Raw genomic sequence first — 27870 nt, 5'->3', positions numbered from 1 at the left:
GACAGACAGCTGTAGCGAGTCTACCATGTCTTTGCATGTTGGGTTCAATTTTATTTATTTATTTTATACTCCTTCCCATTTATATTAGTCACAGCATTAGAAAATACCATTCATAATAGACATTAATCTTTTTCAGTAGTAAATATGTTGAAAGCAAACAAGAGAAATGTTTAGAATGATTTTAAAATGTACATTAGGTAAGATTAATCTCTCTCTTTTTTCAAGATTAGGTGTCTATGTTTTGTGGCTTAAGGTTATTTATAAGATAGTGGGCTCCAAAACAATGACAGAATTCGCATTTAGAAGATATATGCATTGAAAAGTACAGTCTCTGTCTACCACCAATACGCAACACCAGTTTTGATGACATCATCCTGCACTTCTTCAGCTTCTCATCAGACTTTATGTCGGATCGAATGCGCTCTAGAATCTGAAGTGTCCCGCCCACAACATTATAAAAATCCATGGTGCTGAGTGTCAAGTACGGCTTCATAGCCCAGGCTAGGAGGTAAGCTAAACACTATTGGCTATGAAAAGGGTGGAGGAGCCACTCGATGTCCCGCCCTGACTTCTTGTTTCAGTGGAAATGATATGAACACATCAACACATAGTCAACACATCGAATAACGCTGTATGTTTCAAGGCACTTCACGAAGACTTTAAATGATTCTCGCCCGTGTTCCCAAAGCCCATATAATTTCTACAACATGTCTGACAGGAAGTATATACAAACACAAACGAGCATTCAGGGCCGGAAGTCAGTTTTCCAAACGGGTTTTCTCAGTTTGGTCAAAACTAGCATAATTCTTGGTCTGGCCAAAATATATTGAAAAAAATTGCGATAATAAGGAATCACTGTCCAAAATAGTTCAAGTCATGTTCACAGATTGTTCAGGCGAATTTCCACATGTTGCATTAGAGCAGTGAGATGTTCTTTCTGATATGCTGCAGGCAGTTTCAGAGCAGTGGTGTGACCATGTGATTGGGTGTTTATCAGTGGTTCATCCTCATGTGATGCTGCTCTCTGTCTCCACTTATGTGCAGCAGTGCCCTCTATGGCTTGAGCTGTCTAGAGAGTGAAGTACAGACTCGCACTGTTTGTCTTGCTGGGCCCCCATCAGTCTACAGGGACAGAACACAGAGATCAGGTATGCAGTTGTCGTCACACAGTTCTCAAAAATATTCAGCCTAAGATCCATTATACTATGTAAAATTTTCCTCTGGAGTCTCACCTAGCCAGATGTGTCATAGCCTCTTGGATATTAAGGCCACTTTTAGCACTGCATTCAAAGAACTCAGCCTGATACTCCTGAGACACAAACACAACCACATTAACAGATGAAAATAGAACTTTAAAGTAATGGTTAAACAAAACAGGAACGTCCAAAAGTGTTGATTACCTGAGCCAGTTTCTGTCCCTGCATGGTGGTCACCGGTCTCCCTCCTCCATCCTCCATATCCAAATCCATCTTGTTGCCTAGCAGCATCACACATGCACCATCAGCCTTGTTTTTCTGCCCGAAGGATGAATTCACATTAGATGAACCAATCGTAAGAAGCTTGTGTTCGTTTTAATATGGCCAAATCTCTGGGCTTGTCCCATTTCACCGTGCCGTGCTACTTCACCTGTGGGAATGCAAACCTCTTCAGAATGGCTCATTTGCATTACAAATTGGCCTCACCTGTACTTGGTCGAGCCAATCACGCACTGCCATGAACGAGGCTGTCTGAGTGACATCATACATGACCAAGATCCCATCTGCTTTACGGTAATACTGTGTCGTGATGCTGTGGAATCTGTGACAGAGGAAGGACTGGTCATTTATTATTAAAGTTCTTTTCATTTGAACATGTATAGCAAAGTTTCTTCAACCATTTATTACTTATACTTACGAGATTAAATGATTAATCATGTTCATATTATAATGAAATGAAAGTAATAATACTGTATAGTTATATAGCTCTCTTATATTAACACCTGCGATCCAAGTATGTGAGGATTTTTTTCTGGTGTGGCTATAAATATTGTTTATATTTCCAGTAATTGAACATATATGACATATTGAGTATCATTAAATACATTTTAGAATTGCTTTGCTATTAAATGAAAAGAAAAAAAAAACATTACATTGACTGTTAAATAGTAAGCTATGGGTTAATCCCCCCTCCCCCCTCCTTACCTCTCCTGTCCTGCTGTGTCCCAAAGCTGGAGAGCAATTTGGGTGGAGTCGAGCACTAGACTTCTCACCTGGAAATCCATACCTGTCAAGCAAATGCAAATGATATTTGGTGTTGGGAGAAGGTTTCAAATGCTGCTGAATCTAAACCTGATTTTATGTATAAGTACATTAGCAGAGGCTAGACATGGAGCTGTAGATTACCTACAGTAGTGCTCATTTTATTGGGGAAGTGCCCTCTGCAGTACTGATAGATGAATGAGCTCTTACCCACGGCTGAGCTGCCTAAAAACACAACTTTAAACACACGCTGTGGACCGCTTACTCCAGCCTGAGAGTCACAGGTACAGGGTTATTAAAAATAAATAAATAAATAAATAAATAAATAAACAAATAAATAAATAACACACACACACACACAGACACAGTAAAAGCCAGATCCGGCTGAATGATTAAAGAAAAACACACCAAAAAATGTAACTCCAAAAAATCAGGACCTGCTGAATCGCCACAAAGAGAAGAGGGTTCTACCATGCAAATTTCTCAAGTTCTATATTTGCATCATACACGTCAAGCTATCAAGCTTATAGTCCATTCTCCATTAAAGTCTGTCCTTAGGGGGTAAGGGCATCATGATCATTAAGGGACGCAAGATTGCTTACAAAATACAAAAGCAGTCTTTACTATACCGTTTTGCTGTGTGTATCCGCTTTATGTTTTTTCTCTGAGAGTGCTAGCTCTGCCTCAGCAATCACATCAGGTGAGCTCTTCGTCATCTGACCGACAAAACTGACCTGTCTTAAGTGTTGATTTAAAAACAAAAAACAAAACTCCACTAATTCAATTAAACAGATCTCCAGGCTTATATACAATGACAATTTTAACCCCTTAAACTTCTATATCATGTCAGCAGCCTAACATTCCTCTCTTTCATGATTAGGATAGGTTATTTCCTACTAGTTTCCCTACAGTAATTACCAAATAATAATAATAATAATAATAATAATAATAATAATAATAAGTTTAAAGTTGAATCATAAATAATAAGTACACACATTAAGACGTTTAGGGATTAGTTATTAAATTATAATTGTACACTGCTGCAGTCGTTACAAGCTAAACGATGCTATCGTCATGCAGAAAAATGTGCAGTTTACAACTGCATAAATAACCATAAATGAAAAAAGAGAGCATCAAAAGGCTCACACGATCCAGCCTTAAATTGTTTTCTGAAGAAGAAAAAATTTTAATTCCTAATTATACATTACTTAAACTGAACCTCTGTAAGAGGTCTAGAAAAACATTTCTACTTCCCTGATGCTGGATATTGCTAAATGAATGCGTTTAAAGCTGCTATTAAAGCCATAATTCATTATTTTTGATGAACCCAACGGTTCATCTGTAGATAATAACGTCCTTATTTTAAAACACTATGTAAAGCATTATGAGAAGTATTCAGTTAAACATTGTCACCCATCTACTTGCCCTACTTCCCAGCAAGAGCATTCAGATAATTAATGTGCACTTTCTATATATAAAATACTATTATAATTTTAGTGACCCACCTGTTGCCAGGTTTCTTGACCAGCATATAGTCTCCGATTATTGATCCTTTCTTCTCTAAAGGTCTCTTCATCTTAGGTGTCTATGGAACAGTCCATGGAATATTTTGGCTTTAGAAGCAATTAAGAGCTGTATATAAAGCATGCACAAACAGGTGTATGAGAAATATCGCATTTGTGATGACTTTAAATCCTCTTATTCTGTAAAGAACTTGTTTCTTTTGTATAACTGGGAATTAAATGCTCGTTCGTCCAGATTTTGGTTTTATGTACAGAAGGTAGAGAAGTGTTTGCACGTGTATGTATATAATGTTTGGGTCTTGCGCAATAAGGACACAGATAGGATTGTGTACCATCAGTAATGTCTTTTATTGTGTGCTGTGGTGGTGCTGAAAAACACGCCCATTTGTTCATAGCCTGACTTACAATCTTTTCTCCATTTTGTTCATAATGTTGTGAAAATAAACAAACAAACAAACAAACAAACAAACAGAAAGGCAGAGAAACTTCACAAATCAAGACTAAACATACAGTAAATGCAATAAATTAATCCAACTTTACAAAAATATACCACATAAATGGTACAGACATATAAAATTCAGACACACACACACAAAAAAAAGGATGAAATGATAAATAGATTCATCCTGTGATGGGGCAAGTTTCCTAGCATGCAGACTTTCAGTCAATATTTTAAATCAATTTCTGCACAGCATTTTAAAAATGGCCACTAAAAGTAATAAAGGAAATTTAAAATATAAAGAGATCTTTGGTTATGATTTAGAACGATGCATTCACAAAAAGATCAAATCATCGTAAAATGCTGAAATGTGCAGAAAATGTGCCTTTTTGTGGAAATTATCAGAACGCCGCCCCTAAAAGGACATTCTGACAATTTCCTCCAAAAGGAGCTAACATTTGCTTCCATAAAGAAAAAAAAATCTGATTATAGAATTCACTTAGAAAAAGAGTAAGGCACAGCATTTGTCCTACAGTCTCTTGCACAAGTATTTATCCCTTCTTGAACCTTTCCACACTAGACATGTCAAATGGTAAAAATCCCAAGTAGGTCCATTTCAATTCCAGATTGTGGAAATTACAAAATGTAGAAAGGTTCAAGGGGGTGAATATTTATGTAAGGCCCTGTAGCTACAGCAAAAGCTATGGACAGTAAGTCATTAGGTGTTATGATGTCCTGGGTGGAGTGGTGTTGCAAGTGGCAGTTAAAGGTGTGTCTTGAATTGCTGCATGGCTCAGGGTAAAGCGGGAATGGTTTAAATAATATCCGTAACCACCATCATCTTCTTTTTTTTTTACACAAATAAGAGCTAAGTGTGAATCAGACAGCTGACATGCAATTCTGCACAGAACATATGGATTTAACAGGAGCAATAAAATATCTGTGTCTCGACAGATTTATAGCCATCATAGAGACGAGGCATTATAAATAAAACGTCTGCTATAGACGATGTATACGCTCTGTCCTAGAGCACTCACATGAGTGAACACCCACAAAAGTGCACATTTTGTTGTAAGTTCGGTCGGCCTGCTGCTTATTTCTACCCACTTCCGTACCACTTATCCTAAACAGGGTCTCGGGAAGCCTGGAGTCTTTCCCAGAGATCTCAGGGCACAAGACAGCGGACACCCTGGACGGAGTGCCAACCCATCTTAGGGCACAATCACCCGAGAGTACCCGGAGGAAACCCCCCAAGCACGGGGAGAACATGCAGACTTCGTGCACACAGGACGGAGATGGTATTCAAACCCCCAACTCCGGAGGTGCGACGCAAACATGCTAACCTCTAAACCTTTATTTCTACCACTAAAATTAAATCTGTCATTAGATACTTATGAAATGTCACTGCACTGATCTGCCACAGATCACATAACGAGTTAATATCGCAGAAGCGGAGCGTCTAAGCACACTCTCGATAATGTCTTCATTTTAACCCCCAACTGCACTGCTCTTCATCAGTTTACCTCCTGCGCTAACGGTCACGAAAATACCAATATTATGGCTTTGTTCAAAATTATATAACTATGGATAATACACAGTATACAACGGTAATTTCCGGTTCACTAATTTAATCGAACAAGTGGCGCTCCAAAAGTGCTGATATCACAACAGTACAACAGCACTGGTAGCAACAGTTCGTTAAACTGAAACTTTTAGTATGTTTACTGTGGGCTCCCAGTCAACAGTACAGTGCAACATGGGCTGAATTTCCAGTTATGCAGACAGACCAATATTCATGGTGTACTGCATCCCACAATGCAACATGGTAAATGGTCTGCACTTATATAGCGCTTTTATCCTCTACGCTTTAGACTGTCTCATTCACCCATTCACACACACACACACACACACACACACACACACACACACACAAACTCACACACTAACGGTGGCAGAGCTGCCATGCAAGGCGCTAACTTGCCATCGGGAGCAAGTTGGGATTCAGTGTCTTGCCCAAGGACACTTCGGTATGTGGGCTGGGAATCGAACCGCCAACCCTGCCATTAGTGGACAACCCGCTCTACCACCTGAGCCACATGATCAGTTTTTTGGAAATAATAAGCTGGGAAAACTGTGTAAAGAAAGCAACACTGACAGCAACTACACACTACATGTCTAGATGGTTTTAGATGGATTGACTGATGTCAGTTTAGGAAATGCAAACTGTCCACATATGAGCCAGAGACCTCAATTTTGCCATTTCAGCCATTACAATCTGCCGCTCTACAACCTGAGCTCTCAAAGGCTTTTAAACGCTTACTATTAGAAACTGGCCTAATGGTTTCCATTAAAAATTATTTCCAATGATTTTAATGGTGAACAGAATCCATAAGGCCAAATCCAATTAGGATGTTGAACATGTTTTTTTTCCATCCAGTTTATATTTCCATCCATTCCTTACCAAATTAAACAAGTTAACAAGTAACGCTAAACAACAAATATTAGCAACCAATAAATACATGGTCAAAAGTTTGTGAACTCCTGGCTATCACACCTATATGTGCTTTTTGATTATCCCATTCCAGAAATAGTCCTTGTTTTGGTGTTATAATAACCTCCACTCTTCTGGGAAGGCTTTCCACTCGATTTTGGAGCGTGGCTGTAGGGATTTGTGTTCATTCAGCCACACGAGCATTGGTGAGATCAGGCGCTGATGACAGAGAAAGAGGAGGTCCGGGGTGCAGTCGGTGTTCCAGTTCGTCCCAAAGGTGTTCAATGGGGTGGAGGTCAGGGCTCTGTGAAGGAGTTCTTCCACACCAAACTTGGCAAAACCATGTCTTCATGGAGTTTGCATTGTGTACAGTGACCCTGTCATGCTGGAACTGGTTTGTGCTTCTTAGTTCCAGTGATAGGGAAACTGCAATGCTACAGCATCCAAAGACATTCTAGACAATTGTGTGCTTCCACATTTTTTTTGGGGAAGAAGCACATATGGGTGTGATGGTCAGGTGTCCACAAACCTTTGGCTGTATAGCGTATCTTGTTACTCTGATCTGAACTTTGTCAGTTATTAACAAATACATATATCGAAAATTTAACAGGCCAGTTGTGACATTACTGTATATTTACTGTATATTCCAATTTAGGCAGAAACATTTTTGACTGTCTTAAAGCCTGTCGTCATGGCATTTTTTATTTGCATTGTTTGCTTCAGAGGAATTCTAGAAATACTCCGCACAAAAATGAGGCTTTTGAAAGGAATTTGACTGACAGGTGGTCACATGACTCACATACAGCACAGTACGAGCATGTAGTAGTACAGTATATACGAACGTGGTATACAAATACAAGCCATTTTGCCACCGCATCTACAAGCTGCATTTTTATAACTTATTCTGGCATTTGTATTATGATCATGAAAATTGGCATCTTTTCCTATGCTGCGCTTTCTGAAACTATGCTGTGCTTTTTGTAACAGACACAATAAAGAAAGACTTTTTTTAAAATTATTATTTATAAAAACAACATGTATGATTTTAACCTGAGAACCACTTTTCCTTTCACATTCACCAAAATGGCCTTCAGGGTCCACAAAAAGAAACCCATCATAATGGCTGTGTGTTCATATTCTCATTGTTGTTCATTCGTTTAGATTAAGGCTTTTAACTTTCAGGGAAATGAAAGGCCTTTCTGAATAGTGCAGCAGAAATGCGATATCAAACTATTCACAGCTCGACAGACTTGAATATTGGTGTCCATGTCTGAGTGTTCCTGAGTGTTAGGGAATCTTAAGGAGACAGCCAGTGGAGTCTAACTCTCATTAGGAAAGAAACCCCGAGCAGAGCCACATGCAAAGGCAGAGAAAGCAGGTGAAGATTCGCTGGTTATTGTTGAACAGACATGCACAGCGCTGCCCACAGCTTCACACCAGCCATAACGAGCGGCCGCTTATAAAACACCTGCACCCGTCGCAGTCCAGTTCAGTATGGGTAAAAAGAGTACCCACCCCACGGTGGGGTATCGTGGCCACAGTTGCATTGTGGGTAAGATGGAAGAGGAGGCATGAAGGATTGTCTGTGACTAACCCTCTTCTGATCCTGCTGTGCATCCTTCTCATCCCGCAAACGCTTGTTCATGTCCCTGAGAAAGACACGTGACGAAAGGAATATTTAAAGAAATGCATCATTATGAAAAGCAATAAATGAAAATTGTGTGTCTGGTTCATAATAGTGTTATCACTGTTGGGTAGCTAAATTCTAGCAAAGCAATTTCCCTTTATAATTTATATATATATATATTGTACCAAGAAACTTCTGTGTTCTGCAATTCTGCATTTTCAGGCATTTTTTGTTTTCTTCAAGCAGCCACTCACAGCAGAGCTGCTTATCTCTATCAAAGACAGCAACACTTGTGAGCAAGTCCTTCCAAAGGCTTGCGCTTGTTAAGGAGGACATGGAAGAGTAGTGTCGACTGACTGATTTTACACGATCAGTAAAGTTCTTTATCAGTTTTTTCATCTTTTATATATGCTAAGTCAACATGAGATAAAAAGATACCATCAGGTTACCATTTAACAGAAACCAAACAGTGAACGATGATAACGTTAAAATACAAGATGTAAATCAGTACCATTTTCAACTGTAGTGGCATAACTGATCCCTTATCCACTTTAAAATATATACATTTCTGTATTTTCAAGATATAAAAAAAAATCCTTCGTTTTACTTTGAGACATGTTTTATTGAAGCTTTTTTTCTTCCGGCCACATCGATATCTGAGGTATAATTTTATTATGCCTCGTAACTGCTCTTTCCAGTTTTCCAGTTTGTGTGTATGCACTGTGCTACACTCCCTGCCTTATCTTATATCTGATACCTGTCAAGAGCAAACAAACCTGAAACGGACAATGACCTGGAGACACGCCTGCACCAAGATTCAAGTAATGCTACACATTGCATGCAGTCTTACCTGAGCAGATCCAGCTGCCTCATCAGGCTCTCTCTCTCTTTCTGCATGTTTCTGGAGACTTTCAACACTTGCCTGGGTAGAAACAAAACCACACAGACACACAGGGTGATACTCGTGTTCAAATCAATCAACAAGTGCAAGGAAAATAGAAACGTGAAAAAAAATCAAATCAATGGAAAAGTGTAGGAAAAGGGGCAGGGGTGGTTTGGCGGTTAAGGCTCTGGGTTACTGATCGAAAGGTCAAGCTGCCACTGTTGGGCCCTTGAGCAAGGCCCTTAACCCTCTCTGCTCTAGGGTCGCTGTATCATGGCTGACCCCGCGCTCTGACCCCGACTTCTTAACATGCTGGGATATGCGAAAAAATAATTTCACTGTCCTGTGATGTATATGTGATTAATAAAGACTCATCATTACATGGGTACGCTACAGTAATCCTCAGTCAGTTTCATAAACCATACATCAGTGATACCAATTCATGCCATTTTGACGACAGTGTGGTCAAACTGCCTTATATTTGGATACATCAGTTTGGAGCAGAGTACTGTTTTTCAATTTGATCCATTTCTTCCAGTGAAATAGCACTGCTTTTGCAATTCCCTTCCGTAAAAATGTAGCTTTCAACTCGTGATTCCCGAGGAAGAAAACGCAGAAAATGTCCCCTCAACTGGGAATTCTTATCTGGGAATTCCTATTTCTCCTTAACCCCAAGTTCAGCAAGTGACGTCAAACCAACGTAGCTGATCACAGCATGAACAACAAACAATGCAGGGTTTCTCACCTTTAAACGAGTTATTCTGTATATAATATATATGTATTTATTATTTAGTATTGAGATCAATCAACATACAGACATATTCGCTTCGTAAACCTATAGCACGAGGAGGTACATGTACATCCCTCATCACAGTTAGCTTGCAAGCATAATAAAAGACGAACCCCCCCGTAATTCCAAACTCTGGCTTCCCACTTCCCAAGTCGAATGCAGCATAAGTCTCACCTCTGCTTGCTCTCCTGCTGATCCGTGAGTGTTTCCTGCAGGATCTGCAGCTGGTTAAGTGCCTTCTGTAGCTCCTCCCGGCTCTCCTCCAACTGTTCCCGCAAATCTGCGTTCACGAGCTGCAGCCTTTGGTTCTGCCCCCGAGTGTTCGCCTGGTCCTGGCACAGAGCCTTGATCCTAGTCTCCAGCTACAATGAGTCCCAAGTAGAGAGCGTTATACTGTACAATAACCCCTAGGCGAGGAGCTGTAAGGGCTATGAATGAACGAGGAATGTAGTGTTCACCTCTCTCTGCTTGGTCAGTGTGAACTCTAGTTCCTGCTCTCTCATCCTCAGCTCCTGCAGAAGCTGCTCTCTTTTGTCCTCCTGTCTCGCACTGTCCTTCATCGGAAAACCACCATCACCATCATTACCGTCATCGTGATCATATTCTCCGTGCGAATCATTTCTATGCAGGTTATTGACCTCCTTTTCATCCAGACTTACCCGAGTGACTCGTTTCTCTCGCTCTTCTTTGAGTTGGTTCTCGAGGTCTTCGTAAAGCGAGCGCACCACTCTGTCATGGTCGTCTTCTCGTCTGTGTGCGAGCCAACACACACACACACACACACACACACATATAATTTACTGCATGGCATTCCAACTTTAAATTGATTTCCATCCAAAGTCGGGTGTGTAAGCTGACCTGCGTAGAGTTTCTTCCAAATTGTCCTTCTCTCTCAACGCATCCTGAAGATGAGCCACGGCGTGGGAAAGGATTTCCTCCAGCAGATTCAACAACTCAGGCCTGTCTTTCTGCAAATCACACCAAAGGGAACACAGCTCCCACTGACTACACTCACACACACACACGCACACACACACACACACACAGCGTCATTTTATATACTAGCTAAATCGTAATAATATTAAAATCACAGTGTATTAGAAATGCTTGGTGAAGAGCAGACTGCAACACTCACTCTTTCAGGAGTTTATCTGCTCCAAGCTCTATAAGAATCTGTGTGAATCTGAGCTCTGCTGGATCTTTCTCCTCACACTCTTCTACCAGCTCACCTGAGAGGAAGAGATGGTTCTATGAATATCCTGTTAACCTGTGGCAACACGCTACATGTGTCAGGGCCGATGCTCGCCGATGAGCAAAACGTATTTCTTCTGCCGTGAGCCTCTCAGATTGCGGCTGCTCTGCTCCTGCCTGGTTAGCATTAGACGGTTAGCCTCGGAAGACGACTCTTCGCAGCACCGCCATGGTAGCAATATTTAACAGGCGATGTCAGAGGTGGTGAAATGCTAGCATGGATTGGTAAGCTCACAGCCAATATAGCTAGTCGGCTTTATTTGTGGTTGGGACTGAATTTGGGTGGCACCAGAACTGTCCTGGTTTTGACGTGCATTCGTGTTTGGGCTTTCAAAACAAAACGAAGACGAAAAACAGAATGCACCTGGACTGTGCTTACGCCATGTTGGAATTACCATAATTACTAGATGACTACATTGTGTGTGTTTAGTTTATTTTCAGATTAATCTTATTTATTAATCTTAAGACATTAATAATCGTCAATTATACAAATTTTGACACAGAAATATTACGAGACAACTACTTAACTACATTTTACTGCTGAAGCCTAAATGTTTGTGGCAGAATTCTGTGCAGATTAAAATTTTTCTGCATGGGAGCATCATCAGAATGCATGACTGTGCAGGCACACATCTGTTTAGGGCTTGGTAATTTGATGATATAATATCATGCTAAATCATGCTAAAGTACACTTTCTGAGATATTATATTTTGTCATAGAAATGTAATATGTTTGGTAACAGTAACAAAGTAATTATTAGCAGCTATTGGAAAAAATTGTACTGCTTCTTTTTTGTTATCTAAAATGATTTGTTCTTCCTCTTGAGGGTGAAATAATTTATTTTTGTAAACAATACATAAATGGGTCATTGAACTTTTTTTTTTTTTTTTTTTTTTTTTTTTTTACACTGTTTTATTTTACTACTACTAGATTGTTTGTTGCAAACCTAGTATATATTTTCATAAATACCATAGATCATAGAAATGCCTTCAAGTATCATGACACAAACACAAACACAAACCTAGGCCGGTGTGAAACTCGAGAGGCGTGAGGAAGCCATTTCTGTCACGGTCCAAACTCTCAAACACGGACTCCAGCTGCTCTGGAGTCAGAGGCACCTCTCCTTGCAACCGCTGGCATACAGAATACACAAACATACACCAGTCCAATGGTGTTACAGTTATGAAGCCAAACCATTAACTCCAAACATACTTAAAGCATTTGACACACCTGCAAGTCTCTCTTGGTGATGAAGCCCTTGTTCTCTTTATCACACAGCCCAAACAGCTCTTTGGCTTTCTTCATTGTGTCCTGCGGGGTCCTGAAGGCTGAACTGTTAGGTGAGGGCCTTGCTCCTCTCCCTGATGTTGGGGTCCTAAATCTAGGGCTACGAGGAGACGCTTGGCCACTGCCCTGACCCTCTAGCACCACTCCATCTCTTAACCAGCCTGACATTACTGCAAAGAGAGAGAGAGAGCGCGAGAGAGAGAGCGAGAGAGAGGGAGAATGTGAATAAGTGACCATTAATTCAGCCATTCATTAAACATTAAACTCTCACTGGTATTATGTACTTTTTACTCAGGATTCCGAAATGTCTTAAAGGGACTTGTGAGTTAATAATTTGACAGTAGTTTTAGTAAATTAGTAATTTCCTTTATTTAAAAAGAAAGAGGATACAGAGTCTAGTAATGCTTATCAGCAGATTGAAAGGAAAACTCCACCCTAAAACACATTAAGTAAGTTTATACGGAAATATTTGTGATGTGTTTATAATCTCAGTGCCAATTTGTTGGTCGGTGCTGTATAGAGTTGTTGTGCTGCTTTGCCATCACAAGGAGACAATGCTTGCACCTTTACAATCGCGTCTGATAGGAGAACAATTTAAACGATCTCAAACCTGAAGAATATCTGTCAGGTTTCTCTGTGGGCCACTAAAAACAAAAAAAGGCAAGAGCTTCTTTTCTCATTCACCATTTTCTAGTGATGTTCAATGTCACAATAGTGAGAAATCCAGTGTAGATGTAGTGGAGAGACTGCAAACACTGGAGCTATAAGATACAGTTGCACATACAGCAGTGGTGGAGACTCAAATCGGCTAGTTAGTGATCTACAAGATGTGACGACATTGATGGCGGTATTAGCATGAACGTTGAAGCTTTGTGGAGACTGATCTGTTGAAGCAGACTGTACAGATCAGGAGGTAAAAGAGCTGGACAAACTAGATAGCTAAAGCGCTGCTGCAATGCTTTCTTTAGGTATCGACAAAACGTGTGAATTTCCAACATCCGACTAGGAAAAACCAAAGAAAACGCCCCCTTACCTTGGAATTCCTACTCAGACAGTTGAGAAGGTCTCCTCAACTTCAGCATATGACGTCAGATCGACATGGTTGCTCACACCATCAACAGTAAATAAAATATCACTTCACTACTTTAAACTGCTTAAAATCTATAACAATGACTAGAGTTTGCTGTTAAAAAACAACAACAACAACAACGTAAACACATCATAAACTGATGGACACTAATGTTAGCTTTCTAACTTGTTGCTAACAAAACGCACGTTTAAATCGAGGGGTCCTTTTTTCACACTCCGTAAGTTAGACATGCATATCTCGAAAAATAATGCCATTCAGAGAAAAATGCAGCCTAAATCCTACTAGCACCACAATCAGCAGCTAACCAAACGACATTGGGCCTCATTTATCAAGCTGGATATGATTTATTAGTAATTTATTCGCACCAGCATTTACACAAGAAATTTGGTATTCATGAAACTCCTGTAAATTTGGAAAAATGTTCGTAACCTACTCGTGCTCCTGTGTGTATAAATGTACACATAAGAAGAATAATTACAGTAAAAATCAACTTGATCGACTTTAAATCGTATAATCTGCATTGATTACTGCACTTTTATATACAGGTGCATCTCAAAACATTAGAATATCGTGGAAAAGTTTCTTTTTTCCTGTAATTTAATTCAAAAAGTGGAACTTTTCATATATGCTAGATTCGTTAGACATAAAGTGAAATATTTCAAGCTTTTTTTTGTTTTAATCTCGATGATTACAGCTTACAGCTGATGGAAATCAAACGTCCAGTATCTCAAAATATTAGAATAAAGAATTTATAATACAGAAATGTCGACCTGAAAAGTATGTTAATTTATGCGCTGATACTCGGTCAGGGTTTTAATCCTTTTACACGAATGACTGCATCGATGCGGCGTGGCATGGAGGCGATCAGCCTGTGGCACTGCTGAGGTGTTTGTTCTGGAGGCCCAGGCTGCTTTGATAGCGGTCTTCAGCTCGTCTGTATTGTCGGGTCTGGTGTCTCTCGTAGATTCTCTATGGGGTTCGGGTCAGGCGAGTCGGCTGGACGATCGAGCACAGTAATACCACGCTCACAAACCAGTTACTAGTAGTTTTGGCGCTGTGGGCAGGTACCGAGTCCTGCTGGAAAAGGAAATCAGCATCTCCATAAAGCTCGTCAGCAGATGAAGCATGAAGTTCTCTAAAATCTCCTGGTAGACGCTGCATCGACTCTCGACTCGAGAAAACACACTGGACCGACACCAGCAGATGACATGGCAACCCAAATCATCACTGACTGTGGAAACTTCACACTGAACTTCCAGCAGCTTGGATTCTGTGTCTCTCCACTCGTCCACCAGACTCTGGAACCTTGATTTCCAAATGAAATGCAGCATTGACTTTCATCTTCCCCATGATTGTGCTTGTGTACTGAACCAGACAGAGAGATTAAAGCCTCACGAAACCTTTGCAGGTGTTTTGAGTTAATTATCAGATTAGACCTCTTCTCAGGTCGACATTTCTGTATTATAAATTCTTTATTCTAATATTTTGAGATACTGGATTGTTGATTTCCATGAGCTATAAGCCATGATGATCAAGATTAAAACAAAAAAAGGCTTGAAATATTTCACTTTATGTGTAATGAACCTAAAATATATTAAAGTTCCATTTTTTGAATTATAGGAAAAAAAACGACCTTTTCCACGATATTCTAATTTTTTGAGTTGCACCTGTATTGTTGAGTTTAAGCTGCTTATTTTCATTACAGTTACAGCATTTAGCAGGTTGCATTATTCAGATCTACTCTTAGAAGTGCTTTGGAGTCTCTATCAAAAACACATCATCATGCTAGTTCACAAGGTCAGGGATTAAGGGTACCCTCGAGAACAATTTGTGAAAACCAGTCCATTTATATTATTGCCGTTATTTAAAGAATATGAAAAATTAAGACAGATAAAATGAATCATTCAATTATGATGAAAGAAATGGTGGTGTATAGGCCGTAAACAAACCGCTCAGTTGCCAGAATATTTAGCACTCACTTATGAGTTAAAGGATGTTTATTGTATGTTTATAAGTCCGGTACTGTTTTCTTTGGAGGATGAAAGCTGAGTTATAAATCGTTTTCTTTTAATTAACATATTCACTGGTGTCCAAAATTTATTTTGCTGTGAAATTCTGAGGTGACTTTTTTGTTGTTGTTGTTGTTGTTGTTGTTGTTGTTTTAACTTCTTTCATAGACATGTTGGTCTCTTTTCACTTTGGAGGACGGTTTCCTACATTAACCACAACGAGCCTCATTTATCAATCTTTTACTGGAGTTGTGTCGTTTTAACAACGTGCATGTCAGCCGGCACGTAAAACAATTTTAAAAACTATCGATTCGAGTCAAAATATTGACATTCATGGAGTTTCGTGGGCGTCACTATATGCAAATGAGCTGTGTCGGGTTTGCACTTTGCAGGTGATCAACATACACATGTGACTATGAAGAAAATCAGCATCACTGAAACTTCTGCAAATCCGACGGCAAATTTTTATCCGGTTTGGCTTACGCGAATACTTACACACAACTTTAGTAAAAGACTGATACATGTGTCCCTACTGTGGTTAATGTAGGAAACCGTCCACCAAAGTGAAAACAGACCAACATTCCCATGAAAGAAGTTTAAACTGAAAAAATCAACTCAGAATTTCACTATAAAATAAATCTTGGACACCAGTGAAGGTCGCCTTCTGTACCCTAGAAACTCCCACTGGTTTACTATTGATACTTGGTACTATACCTGCTAATACGTTTGTCCTCTGTTTATGCTTTCTGAGCACTAGAATCTGTTTATTGTGGATTATATCAGGAGCCATTATAACCATTATAACCATAACACCTCACCACCTGATTAAACAGAACAGTCGCAAGAGGTTCCCGACATCTAAAACCAAAAGTAAACAGAAGCCCGGGCCTTCTCTTATCAGCAGTAAAGAAACGACGACACGCAAAAAGCATAAACCTTTTCAAATACCTGTGGGTATTTTCTGCTGTTTGAACTAATATGTAGACAGCTCTGCCCAAGGTAAATATCAATGTCTAAATACTGTAGTGTCAATTACCGCTTTGTCTAAACACATTTAGGAATAATTTGAAGCTCTGTAGCACTGGGTAATTCTTAAAAAAATATCATTATTAAAGTATGAATGAAATTGGAATGCCAATTAAGTTGTTGAGTTTGGAGCACAGTGTTCCTGCATAGGGCGAAACACTTGGGAATTTCCCAACGTGACATGTAGTAACACTCACACCACAAATCAAATAGAACACTTAACACTGACCATGAGCACACACTCCCTTTGGATTTTCCTTTCTTTTGGTTACTCATTGCCTCTCTCAAAGCTCCAGGATATGCAATAGCAGTACAGGATGGTCATATGATGGGACTCTGTGCGTGCGTGTGTGTGTGTGTGTGTACGCACTCTGACAGGGAGTGGAGACAAAAACAAAGCAAGATGCAAATAAAGCATTTACTCAAGTTTGCATTGGGCATTGTGCATTCCAGCTAGTAGCAATCACAGCCTGAATGGTGTGTTGTTGATGTTGATGTGAATGGAAGGTGTTGTGCTGCGTTCGTAACTCATAATCTCCAACCTCCGATTAAGAAAAACCAAAGAAAACGCCCCCTCAACTTGGAATTCCTACTCAGGGACGCATAGTGCTCCAGGAGCAATAAAATACAACACCGCTGTGTCTGTAACTCGTCGACGCGTCGGAGAAGGAGGTAGCATGACCACCTGACTCACAGCTTCAGGGTCCACGGTTCAATCTTGAACTCAGTTTACTGTCTGTGCAGACTTTCTGTGTACATCTGCATGGGTTCCTGCGCGATCTCCGGTTTTCTCCCACCTCCAAACACATGCCATGTCGGATTGCGAAGTTCTTGTTTTCTTCTTAATAAAGACGCAAGCAGGCACAAACTCGGAGAAGAGGAAGAGCTTTATCCAAGCTTCATGTACGTACACAGGTGTTATCCCTTCAATTGTTCAGTCCTCAACCGGCCTCCCTACATACAAAAAGCCCTTTCTTAAAACATCTGACCCAGGCTGATAACCCAAGGTCAGCACACATAATACACAAGGTCTCCTAGGCCTTCCAAAAAAAAAACACATTCCTGTTCACAACAGACGCTCCGCGAGCAAGTTTTCATTAACACGTGAATCTTTTAACATGAATCTCGAGAAGTGATTAAGATGCTCCAGAAAGTCTGAAAACGACATACAATACCATGCTGTTAATAAGAACAGTAAGAAGAGCTATAATGGAGAAAAAAAAAAGTTTTAATGGTTAATGCTCCAACAGGAAAGCATGATGACTAACATTTCATTAGCCATCATCCTGGATTTATTTATTTCATACAATGCTTTAATTAAGGTCTCCAGTTACACAGAGCACTTTAACTAGAGAAATAGTATTTCCTCAGTGCAACGGCCGATCTTGATATTGGAATTCTGCTGGATTCTGTTATGGATTATATGATTATTTACATTTATGGTATTCGGCAGACGCCCTTATCCAGAGCGGCTTACATTTTTTCATGTTCATTTCTGAGCAGATGAGGGTTAAGGGCTTTGCTCAAGGGCCGAACGGTGGTGGCTTGGTAGTGCCGGGGTAGGAACGCCAATCAGTATATGACGAATGCAACCTAAAACATTAAGATACATTAAGAGAATGTACAGGTCAGTATAGTGTAATATGATATTATTGTATAAGATTCTTTACTACTTTCGATCAAGGTTCTAAAGAAGTTGTATTACAATGCTACTTTCTGTGGTAGGGAAAGGGTCAAGTTTCGGCTTACGGTCACAAGATGCGGTTATGGAAAGCACAGGCATACAGTAATATTGCAGAACAGAGAAGAGGTACACAATGGAGACTGTGTGTGTGTGTGTGTGTGTGTGTTTCAGTTCAATTCGATTTTTAACTAAAATTTGACATTTACTTCTATCTATCTATCTACTTATTAAGTATATTAATACTATACTAATTAACTCTGTTCCATTTTAATAGGAACGAAGTAGTAGCCACTTTGGGTGCAAAAGAGTTTATACAGACTGGTGGGGGGGGACCTCTAGTGAGCAGCACTTCTGTGGGCAGAAGCACCTTGTTGATTTGTTGATGAGAACGGTCAGAGGAGAATAGTAAGACTGGTTTGAGCTGTTCGGAAGGCTACGTAAACTCAAATAACTCTTTACAACCATGCTGAACATAAAAGCATCTCAGAAAGCATAACATGTCAAAGCTTAAGGTGGCTGGGCAGAAAACCACATCAGGTTCCATTTCTATCAGCCAAGAACAGGAATCTGAGGCTACATGGAAATGGAAAATGGACAGTTCAAGATTGGGAAAAAGACCAGGCGATGTTTTTTTGTCTCCCCCCCCCCAAAATCTTCATTGTTCTGCTGCCACAGGATTGGATAATTGCATGAAAGTGCAGCTGCATAGGTGTTTCTAATAAACTGCACAGTGTGAGTACGTGTTTTTCATTCAGCGAAGATCATGTTAGGTAGATTAACTGCTTAATCATTTAAAGCAGAAAATTTGCTAGCTAAGTGTGCTATCCTCACACAGTTGGACTTTGAACAAGTTGTTGGGTAGGAGGCTAGGAAAACAGAAATAACGTCTAATAGAGTTCATTTTCTAAAGGATATAAATACCATCAGCAAAACTATCCCTGATGCGCATGCTCTAGACATTGTTGTGTGTGAAAATCCCAGATCAGTAGTTTCTGGAATACACAAACCAGCCCATCTGGTACCAACATCCATGCCATGGTTAAAGTCACCGAGATCATACTTCTTCTTCATTCTGATGTTTGATGTGAACGTTAACTGACACTCTTGACCCGTATCTGTACGATTTTATGCAGTGCGCTGCTGCCACACGATTGGCTGATTGGATAATTTGCACGAATGATCAGGTGTACAGGTGTTCCTAATAAAGTTCAATGACACTCGATGAAGATATAGTTTGCCAAGGTTTGGAACCCTGACCTGAACCTCACCGAACACCTTTGAGATGAACTGAAACACTGAGTGCACCCCAGGCCTCTTCGCCCGACCTCAGGCTGAATGAGTTCAAACCCCTACAGGTATTCTCTGAAATTGAGTGGAAAGCCTTCCCAGAAGAGCAAAGTAGACCAACAAGCATAAAGTGCTTATGGTTGTGATGGTCAAGTGTCAGTAACCTTCCTCACAAAATGCATGGCTGACTAACCCATTTATATATATATATATAAAATTATGCTAAAACTAAGAAAACAAGAAAAGTGACATCATAAAACAGGACCAGACAATAAATGATAAATGGAGGATCAATATAATATTATTTTAGATTGTATTATTATTATTATTATTAGTAGTAGTAGTAGTAGTAGTAGTAGTAGTAGTGATAATAATAATAATAATAATAATTTAACATTATAATGTCCAGCGTATTTCCCTGTACAGCTCTCAAGGTTAAATAAACACAGCAGAGTCCACAGAGGCAAGGTAATCTGAAACATACTTACACCAAATGAGTCTATATCTGTTATAGAAAGTAAAGGCCCAATTTTTTTTAACCCTATCTCGTTATGCATCGAGGACAGAAAATCTATACACAAACACCTGCTGTATTTTTCTGCTGCTGATCAATAACGTAAACCTGTAATGTTTATTTACAGTAAAGGCAGGTGTCTACTCCTGTCTTGACCTGCTCACCTTCACTCAACAAATACAAGTTGAAGGAGACAGGATACCCAGAAACTCTAGTTAGTTAGACTATAGACCTGCTTAGAGAATGTACTGTGTATTTACAATGACACTCCTTATTTACAACCACACTGCTTCTTTACAACACCACTGCTTCTTTACAACACCACTGCTTCTTTACAACACCACTGCTTCTTTACAACACCACTGCTTCTTTACAACACCACTGCTTCTTTACAGCACCACTGCTGATTTACAACACTGCGTATTTTCAACGACACTGCGTATTTTCAACGACACTGCTTCTTTACAACTACACTGCTTCTTTACAACGACACTGCTTCTTTACAACACCACTGCTTCTTTACAACGACACTGCGTATTTTCAGCGACACTGCGTATTTTCAGCGACACTGCTTCTTTACAATACCACTGCTTCTTTACAACACTGCTGGTTTACAACGACACTGCGTATTTTCAACGACACTGCGTATTTTCAACGACACTGCTTCTTTACAACGACACTGCTTCTTTACAATACCACTGCTTCTTTACAATACCACTGCTTCTTTACAACGACACTGCTTATTTTCAACGACACTGCGTATTTTCAGCGACACTGCTTATTTACAACGACACTGCTTCTTTACAACGACACTGCTTCTTTACAACCACACTGCTTCTTTACAACCACACTGCTTCTTTACAACACTGCTGGTTTACAACGACACTGCTAATTTTCAATGACACTGCTTCTTTACAACCACACTGCTTCTTTACAATATTGCTTCTTTACAACGACACTGCTTCTTTACAGCACTGCTGATTTACAACAACACTGCTTATTTTCAACGGCACTGCTTATTTTCAACGGCACTTCTTATTTACAACGGCACTTCTTATTTACAACACTGCTTATTTACAACAACACTGCTTATTTATAACACCACTGCTGATTTACAGTACTCTGCCTAGAGACAAGTGACAAATCTTTCACACATTTCTTGAACAGCTGAGTACCCTATATGACTAGATACTTCAGAAAGTACATGTTCCGGGTGTATTTCCGGTATGAAACAGAGGTCTAACTCACCTTTACTGGAGTTGTGGTGTTCTCCAGCCGCCACCGTCTCACGAGTTCCTCACATGCCGCCAGTCACTGCAGTGTCACCTCCACTTACTGCACACTGGAGCTCAGATCCCTTCCGCTCTTCCACCACTAGAGGGCAGGAAACTACAATTACCGTAATCGGTCATATAGAGGGTAATCTTTTAAAGAATGCACAGGTAATTGTAGTGTTAGGTTCGACTAGAGGTCGTAATTCTCGTAAAGTAAAACAGATAGAAAACACCCCCTAAACTCGGGATGGTCTCCTAACCCCTGAGTTCAGCAAGTGACATGAAAATCAACATGGCGTTTCACAGCATCAACAGAAAACCCAGTAGTTCACTTCTTACCTTTAAATGAGTTCTACTGTACATACAAGTGTTGTTTTATTTTATTTTTATTTTTTTTAGCAGTCAACATACAGTCATATTTGCTTGTTAGAAGAACAAAAGTCGTACGGGTTTGGAACGACATGAGGAGGAGTAATCATGACAGAATTTTCATTTTTGGTTGAATTATCCCTTTAAGATGCTTTAGCATTGCAGACATTATTATTATTATTATAAGTGAACTTTTGTTGTTAATGTGGCTTTTGCTTCTTCCTTTTTTCCCTAAATTAACAAAACACTGCAAGTCTGCTCATGTTTGTGAATCAAATGATTTGTGGAATCGACTCAGAAGTGTTGAATTCAACTTCTGGTTCCCAGCTACCTGGAAACGGAGAAATGACTCGGATCACCGTATTTATCAGGTTTTACGGTAAACGTTGCTATGGGAGACGTGGTGGTTTCTTGGCTCACATGGACGCTTTTACACCGCGTTTGACTCGAATTAGTTCGGCTCAGAGTGACCCATCTGTCTCAAAACTAGCAGCACTGAATATCAGGTACTGTATTAGTTTTGTTCCAACATCTAGAGCAGAAGCTGGCGTTTCAGAAGCGTCTTTTCAGGCTAGCTAGCCAGTTAGCAGTTCTGGTAAGTTACAGTAAGGTTGAGAAGAAAATATCGTGATAATAACACATTAAACACACCTTTGTTTTGATACTTGACGCTACACGTAGACTGTTGTGTTTAATTTGCAGCTGAAATTTGTTCCAGAGGTGTTTTTGAGGTCGTAGTGAGCTACACTAAGCTCAGTAGAGGTGCACGTGATGCAGACAGATATCGTCATCATCATCATCATCATCATCATCATCATCATCAACAACAACAACAACAACAACAGTGGAGCTCCCTTGATTCAAACTGCTGTAGATTTGAAAAGCGACCTGTTATCAGTGTTCCTGTTTCTAAAGCATTGCTGTGTGGAAAGTAGGAGTCAGGTAGAGATTACAGAGGACACACAAGAGGTCTGAGTGAAATTAAACCTTAATCCTCAGCGAGACCTTTTTTCAGCTGCCTGTGTAACAGATTTTGTGCTTAACAAAGATGGTGACTGGCCGTGAGACATTAGTGATCAGCGTAGAGACATCCTGGTTTCCTCTCCATCCGATCACCATCTTGCGACGGTGAATAGCACGTCCTTTAAATGGTGGTCTGCTGATTGGTGAATGGTGCTACTGCGGTTTCTGTTTGAATTTCTAACCCCGGTTCTGTCTCGTGTCTTCTAGGTGAAGCAGCCAAGGATGACCCCATGACACTTTCCATCACGTCTACCTAGAACTGGATTACCACCGGAGAGATTCCAGCTAAATGACAACGCTTTATCAAATATGACTCAGTGGGTGAGCATATTTAACGTGCACACCTAAACTTGTAAAATATTCAAAAACGTGCTGTTTGAATCTCCTGCTTCGTTTTCCTTTGCAGGACAAAGAACGGCTGAAGGAAGAGTTCTTTCATCACTGGCTCGCACCTTCTCTCCAATCTAGTGAGCACCTTTAGACATAATCGTTTGAGTTTCCAGGCTCGTTTCTGTCGTTGTGTCACATCTGGGAGAAGCAGGACTACGCTGATTACAAGTTAAAGGACAAGCTGTAAATCGCAGCGTGAGGCAACGCTGAACTCCGAGATGCTCCAGACCAATAACTACTCGCTGGTGCTTCTGATCCAGCTTTCTCTTCTGGCCTTCGACCTGTTTGTCAACTCTTTCTGCGAACTTCTGAGGACAGCTCCGGTCATCCAACTCGTGCTGTTCATGTGAGTGTAAAAGAGTAACGACAAGTGTCTCGTATTGATTCAGATGTATAGAAAAAGCCGAAATCGACGTTTAAAGAGGGTTTCTAGTGTCATCGTTATGCATCTTAATTTCTGCAGAATCCAGGACATCGCCATCCTCTTCAACGTCATCATCATCCTGCTGATGATGTTCAACACGTACGTGTTCCAGGTGGGACTTCTGTCTCTGCTGTTGGAGAGGTTCAGAGCTCTGCTCATCCTGTCTGCTGTCTACCTCACACTCAGCATCTGTCTTCACTGCTGGCTCATGGTGCGTTCCACCTGCAGATGACCATCAAACCAGGCAGCTGCTTGGGCTTGTGTGTGTGTGTGTGTGTGTGTGTGTGTGTGTGTGTGTGTTCCGGGGACAGTCTCCAGATACACAGCAACCTTGACCAGGATAACACAGTTACTGAAATTAAATGAATCCCGGTGCCTTGCATAAGTATTCAACCCCCCCCCCCCTTTTTTTTTGCACGAGCAGGTGTATTTACACTATATGGCCAAAAGTATGTAGACACCTGACTATCACACCCATATGTGCTTTTTGTACATCCCATTCCAGATTTATTCCCCCCGTTCCTGTTATAATAATCTCCACTCTACCGGGAAGGCTTTCCACTGGGTTTTGGAGCATGGCTGTGGGGATTTCATATAATTACGTGACGTCTGATGGAACTAATTTTGATGTTTCACAGCAATGGGGATGAATACTTATACAGTCACACAACATTTACATGTTTTATTTGTGTAAATAATTTGATAATTACATTACATTCACTTCAGTGTGGTATTTTTTTTTTTTTTGTAGATTCTTGACATATAATCCATTTCAGTTCGAAGTTGTAACACTACATGTTGTAAAGTTGAACCTGTTTCCGATGCAATGTGAACAGCTGCAAGCACTGTTTCCGATATTTCTTCCACACTACACTTATTATAGGATTAAGTCTTGAATTTCTCTTTGATGGCCAAAGCAAAGAGCAATAACCTCACTACAAAAGTGTTTATTGTACAGAATCTGAGGTGGATGGAGTCGAATCGTTTCGTCTGGACGGACGGCTTGCAGGTGCTCTTTGTGTTCCAGAGACTAGGTAAGAGTCATTAAAAAAAGTCACTAAAATTCTTTACTACTAGTTTGTAAACGCTCAACTTGCATGCATCGTGTAATCGTGTATAGTCACATACAGTTAGGTCCATATATATTTGGACACTGACACAAGTTTAGTTATTTTATTTGTCTACCAAAACAGTTAAATAATGAACATGGGCTTAAAGTGTAGTCTCTCTTCTTTAATTTAAATGTATTCACATCCACATTGGAGGAAAGGTTTAGGAACTACAGCTCTAATATGTAGCCCCCTCTTTTTCAAGGGACCAAAAGTAATCGGACAGTTAAGTCAAAAGCTGTTTCATGGACAGGTGTGGGCGATTCCTTTTGTTATTTTTTCATCAGCTAAGTACGTGAAAAGGTCTGGAGTTGATTCCAGGTGTGGCATTTGCATTTGGAAGCTGTCGCTGTGAACCTTCAGCATGTGGTCAAAGGAGCTCTCAATGCAAGTGAAACGGGCCATCCTTAGGCTGCAAAAAAAATAAAAATCGATCAGTGAGATAGCAGGAACATCAGGAGTGGCCAAATCAATAGTTTGGTACATTCTGAGGGGAAAAAAGAACACACTGGTGAGCGCCGCAACACAAAAGGCCTGGACGTCCACGGAAGACAACAGTGGTGGATGATCGTAGGATCCTTTCCATGGTGAAGAAAAACCCCGTCGCAACATCCAGCCAAGTGAAGAACACGCTCCAGGAGGTAGGCATATCATTATCCAAGTCTACCATAAAGAGAAGACTTCACGAGAGCAACTACAGAGGGTTCACCACAAAGAGCAAACCATTTATAAGCCTAAAGAATAGAAAAGCCAGATTAGACTTTGCCAAAAAACATCTAAAAAAAAAAAAAAAAAGGCAGTTCTGGAAAAGCATTTTTTAGACAGATGAAACTAAGATCAACATGTACCAGAATGATGGGAAGAAAAAAGTATGGAAAAGGGTTGGAACAGCTCATGATCAGCTCATGATCCAAAGCATACCACATCATCTGTGAAACAGGGTGGAGCAAGTGTGTTGGCATGGGCATGCATGGCTTCAGTGGCACTGGGGTCACTAGTGTTTATGGATGATGTGACAGAAGACAGAAGCGGCCGGATGAATTCTGAAGCACGTAGGAATATAATGTCTGCTCAGATACATCCAAATTCAGTGAAGTTAATTGGACGGCGCTTCACTTTACAGATGGACAGTGACCCAAAACATATTGCGAAAGCAACCCAGGAATTTTTTAAAGCAAAGAAGTGGAATACTCTGCAATGGCCAAGTCAGTCACCTGATCTCAACCCGATCGAGCATGCATTTCACTCGCTGCAGGCAAAACTTAAGGCAGAAAGAACCACGAACATATAACAAATGAAGACAGCTGAATTAAAGGCCTGGCAAAGCATCAGAAAGGAGGAAACCCAGCGTGTGGTGATGTCCATGGGTTCCAGACTTCAAGCAGTCGTCGCCTGCAAAGGATTCTCGACAAAGTATTAAAAATGAACATTTTAGTTATGATTATGTTAATCTGTCCAGTTACATTTGAGTTCCTGAAATAAGGGAACCGTGTATATAAATGCTTGCGATTCCTAAACGTTTCATATGATATTTTTGTTCAGAAAGTCTGCAGTTCAGTTGCATCTTAGTTGTTTCATTTTAAATCCATTGTGGTGCCGTACAGAGCCAAAATGATGAAAACAGTGTCACTGTCCAAATATTTGCGGACCTAACTGTGTGTGTGTGTGTATGTATGTATGTGTGTATGTATGTATATGTATGTGTATGTGTGTATATATATATATATATATATATATATATATATATATATATATATATATATATATATATATATATAATATACACACACACAGACATGTTACTTGAGGTGACCTACTTCTGTCTTTATTATTTCTCCCAGCTGCAGTTTTGTATTACTACTTGTACAAGCGCAGCACCGAGTATCTCGGAGATCCGAGACTGTACGAGGACTGTCCCTGGCTGCGGGATGCTTTTGCTCGAGCTCGCTTATGATCCCGGCCTGAGGAAGAACACAGAAACTACAGCAGGTTCAGGACGGAGATAGAGGACTGGTTTGTAGTCTACAGTAAAAACGTGGATTCAACACTGATGAAGTGGAGAAAACAAAACTACTGTACCAGTACCGGTACAGGAAAGGAACCAAGAGACTCGTATGTAGAGCACAAGTAGACACTAAACTGTACAAACAAGAAGCGCACCAAACAAACATAATCCACACGTTTTCAAAATGTGTTTGAAACTATGTATTTTAAACGTAATGTATAGAATAATTAGTTCCGTGTTACTATTAGTTAGGTTAAAGGGGTTTTTTTAGGCCATTTGGCATTTTGAATATTGACTCTGCACCAAATAAGAGGCATAGTTTTAAAACTGTTATGCGCTGGTCTCACAGTCCTGCGTGATAAGCTCTACCGTATAAGGCGATGTTATACTCTATTGTAGGTAAGTATTTTTATAAGATTTTGTATCGCTTTGGTTTACTGACAGAAATAATGATTAAATCCTGATTGGATAACTGGTGATGAGTGAAATTGATTTGGTGATTTAGTCAGTGAAATTGATTGTGTTGATGTCATTTACTCATTTTTTTTTTTAAAAATTCATCTTCTATATGTTTATCATCTATTATTTTATTTTGGAAAACTGTATGAATACCCACCAGCTAGATTCAGAAAGATTCCTCAGACCTTTTGGTTGTCAACATTTCCAAAGTGCCTCTCTCTTAATCATTATATACGTGTACAGCATAGTACTGTTCGTTAGTCATATTACCACATAGTGGTATTAGTGGGCAGTTTTATTGACACACAGGTTATCAGAGTGGTCATCCTTTTGGACATTATATCCATAATAATAAACATTTGACATTACAGTACCTTTTGTAATGGCTGTCTCTGATTGGTGAACTCTAATGCCAGTGTTATACTGAACAGTTTATTTATTCTCAGCTGTAATGCAAAATAATTCCAAAATGGACGATAGGATCATAAATCAGTGAATTTAAATCATGGATTCCCAAACTAGGGGTGAAAGGGCTTGATTTACAAATAGATGGGGTCACCCACAAACACCTAATCTCCTTTTTATATATATATATATATATATATATATATATATATATATATATAATCATTTTCTACAAATTATTGTTAGATGAAGTGTGTACGTGCTCTTTTCAGTC

General features: G+C 39.9%; 2 protein-coding genes and 1 long non-coding RNA gene across 10 annotated transcripts; 1 reads left to right on the top strand and 2 right to left on the bottom strand.

The window, feature by feature from the left end:
• Positions 1-28: 28 nt before the first annotated feature.
• On the bottom strand, positions 29-22521 carry cracr2b (calcium release activated channel regulator 2B). 3 transcript variants are annotated; one of them, XM_017485029.3, is made up of 19 exons: positions 22433-22521; positions 21387-21512; positions 12472-12698; positions 12263-12374; positions 11126-11219; positions 10849-10995; positions 10650-10740; positions 10449-10544; positions 10165-10352; positions 9168-9239; positions 8285-8339; positions 3743-3822; positions 2867-2975; positions 2382-2508; positions 2181-2262; positions 1683-1797; positions 1401-1514; positions 1233-1309; positions 29-1122 (listed from the first exon to the last, which is right to left on the bottom strand). In XM_017485029.3, exons 3-19 carry the CDS (start codon positions 12694-12696, stop codon positions 1035-1037), a joined length of 1872 nt encoding a protein of 623 aa, XP_017340518.1. In that variant the 5' UTR covers positions 12697-12698; positions 21387-21512; positions 22433-22521; the 3' UTR covers positions 29-1034. The 3 variants fall into 3 exon arrangements, 2 of the variants coding, with proteins under 2 accessions (XP_017340518.1, XP_017340519.1); XR_006983634.2 differs by having other exon boundaries at positions 1064-1122; positions 1401-1477; XM_017485030.3 differs by lacking the exons at positions 29-1122; positions 1233-1309; positions 1401-1514; ... (2 more) ...; positions 2382-2508; positions 2867-2975 and having other exon boundaries at positions 8206-8339.
• tmem138 (transmembrane protein 138) lies at positions 22136-27278 on the top strand. 6 transcript variants are annotated; one of them, XM_053685704.1, is made up of 7 exons: positions 22136-22287; positions 22500-22909; positions 23012-23125; positions 23211-23540; positions 23658-23829; positions 24577-24652; positions 26569-27278. In XM_053685704.1, exons 4-7 carry the CDS (start codon positions 23413-23415, stop codon positions 26679-26681), a joined length of 489 nt encoding a protein of 162 aa, XP_053541679.1. In that variant the 5' UTR covers positions 22136-22287; positions 22500-22909; positions 23012-23125; positions 23211-23412; the 3' UTR covers positions 26682-27278. The 6 variants fall into 6 exon arrangements, with proteins under 6 accessions (XP_053541679.1, XP_053541677.1, XP_053541681.1 ...); XM_053685702.1 differs by having other exon boundaries at positions 22136-22376; XM_053685703.1 differs by lacking the exon at positions 22136-22287 and having other exon boundaries at positions 22577-22723; positions 22830-22909; positions 23012-23121.
• LOC108274735 (uncharacterized) lies at positions 24778-26419 on the bottom strand. The gene is made up of 2 exons (XR_001814539.3): positions 25237-26419; positions 24778-25139 (listed from the first exon to the last, which is right to left on the bottom strand). It is a non-coding gene; the product is annotated as an uncharacterized LOC108274735 (long non-coding RNA).
• Positions 27279-27870: the final 592 nt, after the last annotated feature.

This window comes from Ictalurus punctatus, chromosome 14 (genome assembly GCF_001660625.3).
Source record: "Ictalurus punctatus breed USDA103 chromosome 14, Coco_2.0, whole genome shotgun sequence".
Lineage (NCBI taxonomy): Eukaryota > Metazoa > Chordata > Actinopteri > Siluriformes > Ictaluridae > Ictalurus > Ictalurus punctatus.
The sequence above is the reverse complement of the archived record's forward strand: the minus strand, read 5'-3'. Positions and strand labels throughout refer to the sequence as shown.

What these genes read in the sequence shown, in the direction of transcription:
- cracr2b (XM_017485029.3), bottom strand. Translation starts at nt 12,696, where the DNA reads ATGTCAGGCTGGTTAAGAGATGGAGTGGTGCTAGAGGGTCAGGGCAGT. An exon ending in GTCAAGAAACCTGGCAACAG is followed by an intron (nt 2,976 to 3,742) that starts GTGGGTCACTAA and finishes TCAACACTTAAG; the next exon opens with ACAGGTCAGTTTTGTCGGTC. An exon ending in ATTGGCTCGACCAAGTACAG is followed by an intron (nt 1,515 to 1,682) that starts GTGAGGCCAATT and finishes TCCTTCGGGCAG; the next exon opens with AAAAACAAGGCTGATGGTGC.
- tmem138 (XM_053685706.1), top strand. Translation starts at nt 23,413, where the DNA reads ATGCTCCAGACCAATAACTACTCGCTGGTGCTTCTGATCCAGCTTTCT. An exon ending in ATCCAACTCGTGCTGTTCAT is followed by an intron (nt 23,541 to 23,657) that starts GTGAGTGTAAAA and finishes TAATTTCTGCAG; the next exon opens with AATCCAGGACATCGCCATCC. An exon ending in CTTTGTGTTCCAGAGACTAG is followed by an intron (nt 24,653 to 26,568) that starts GTAAGAGTCATT and finishes TATTTCTCCCAG; the next exon opens with CTGCAGTTTTGTATTACTAC.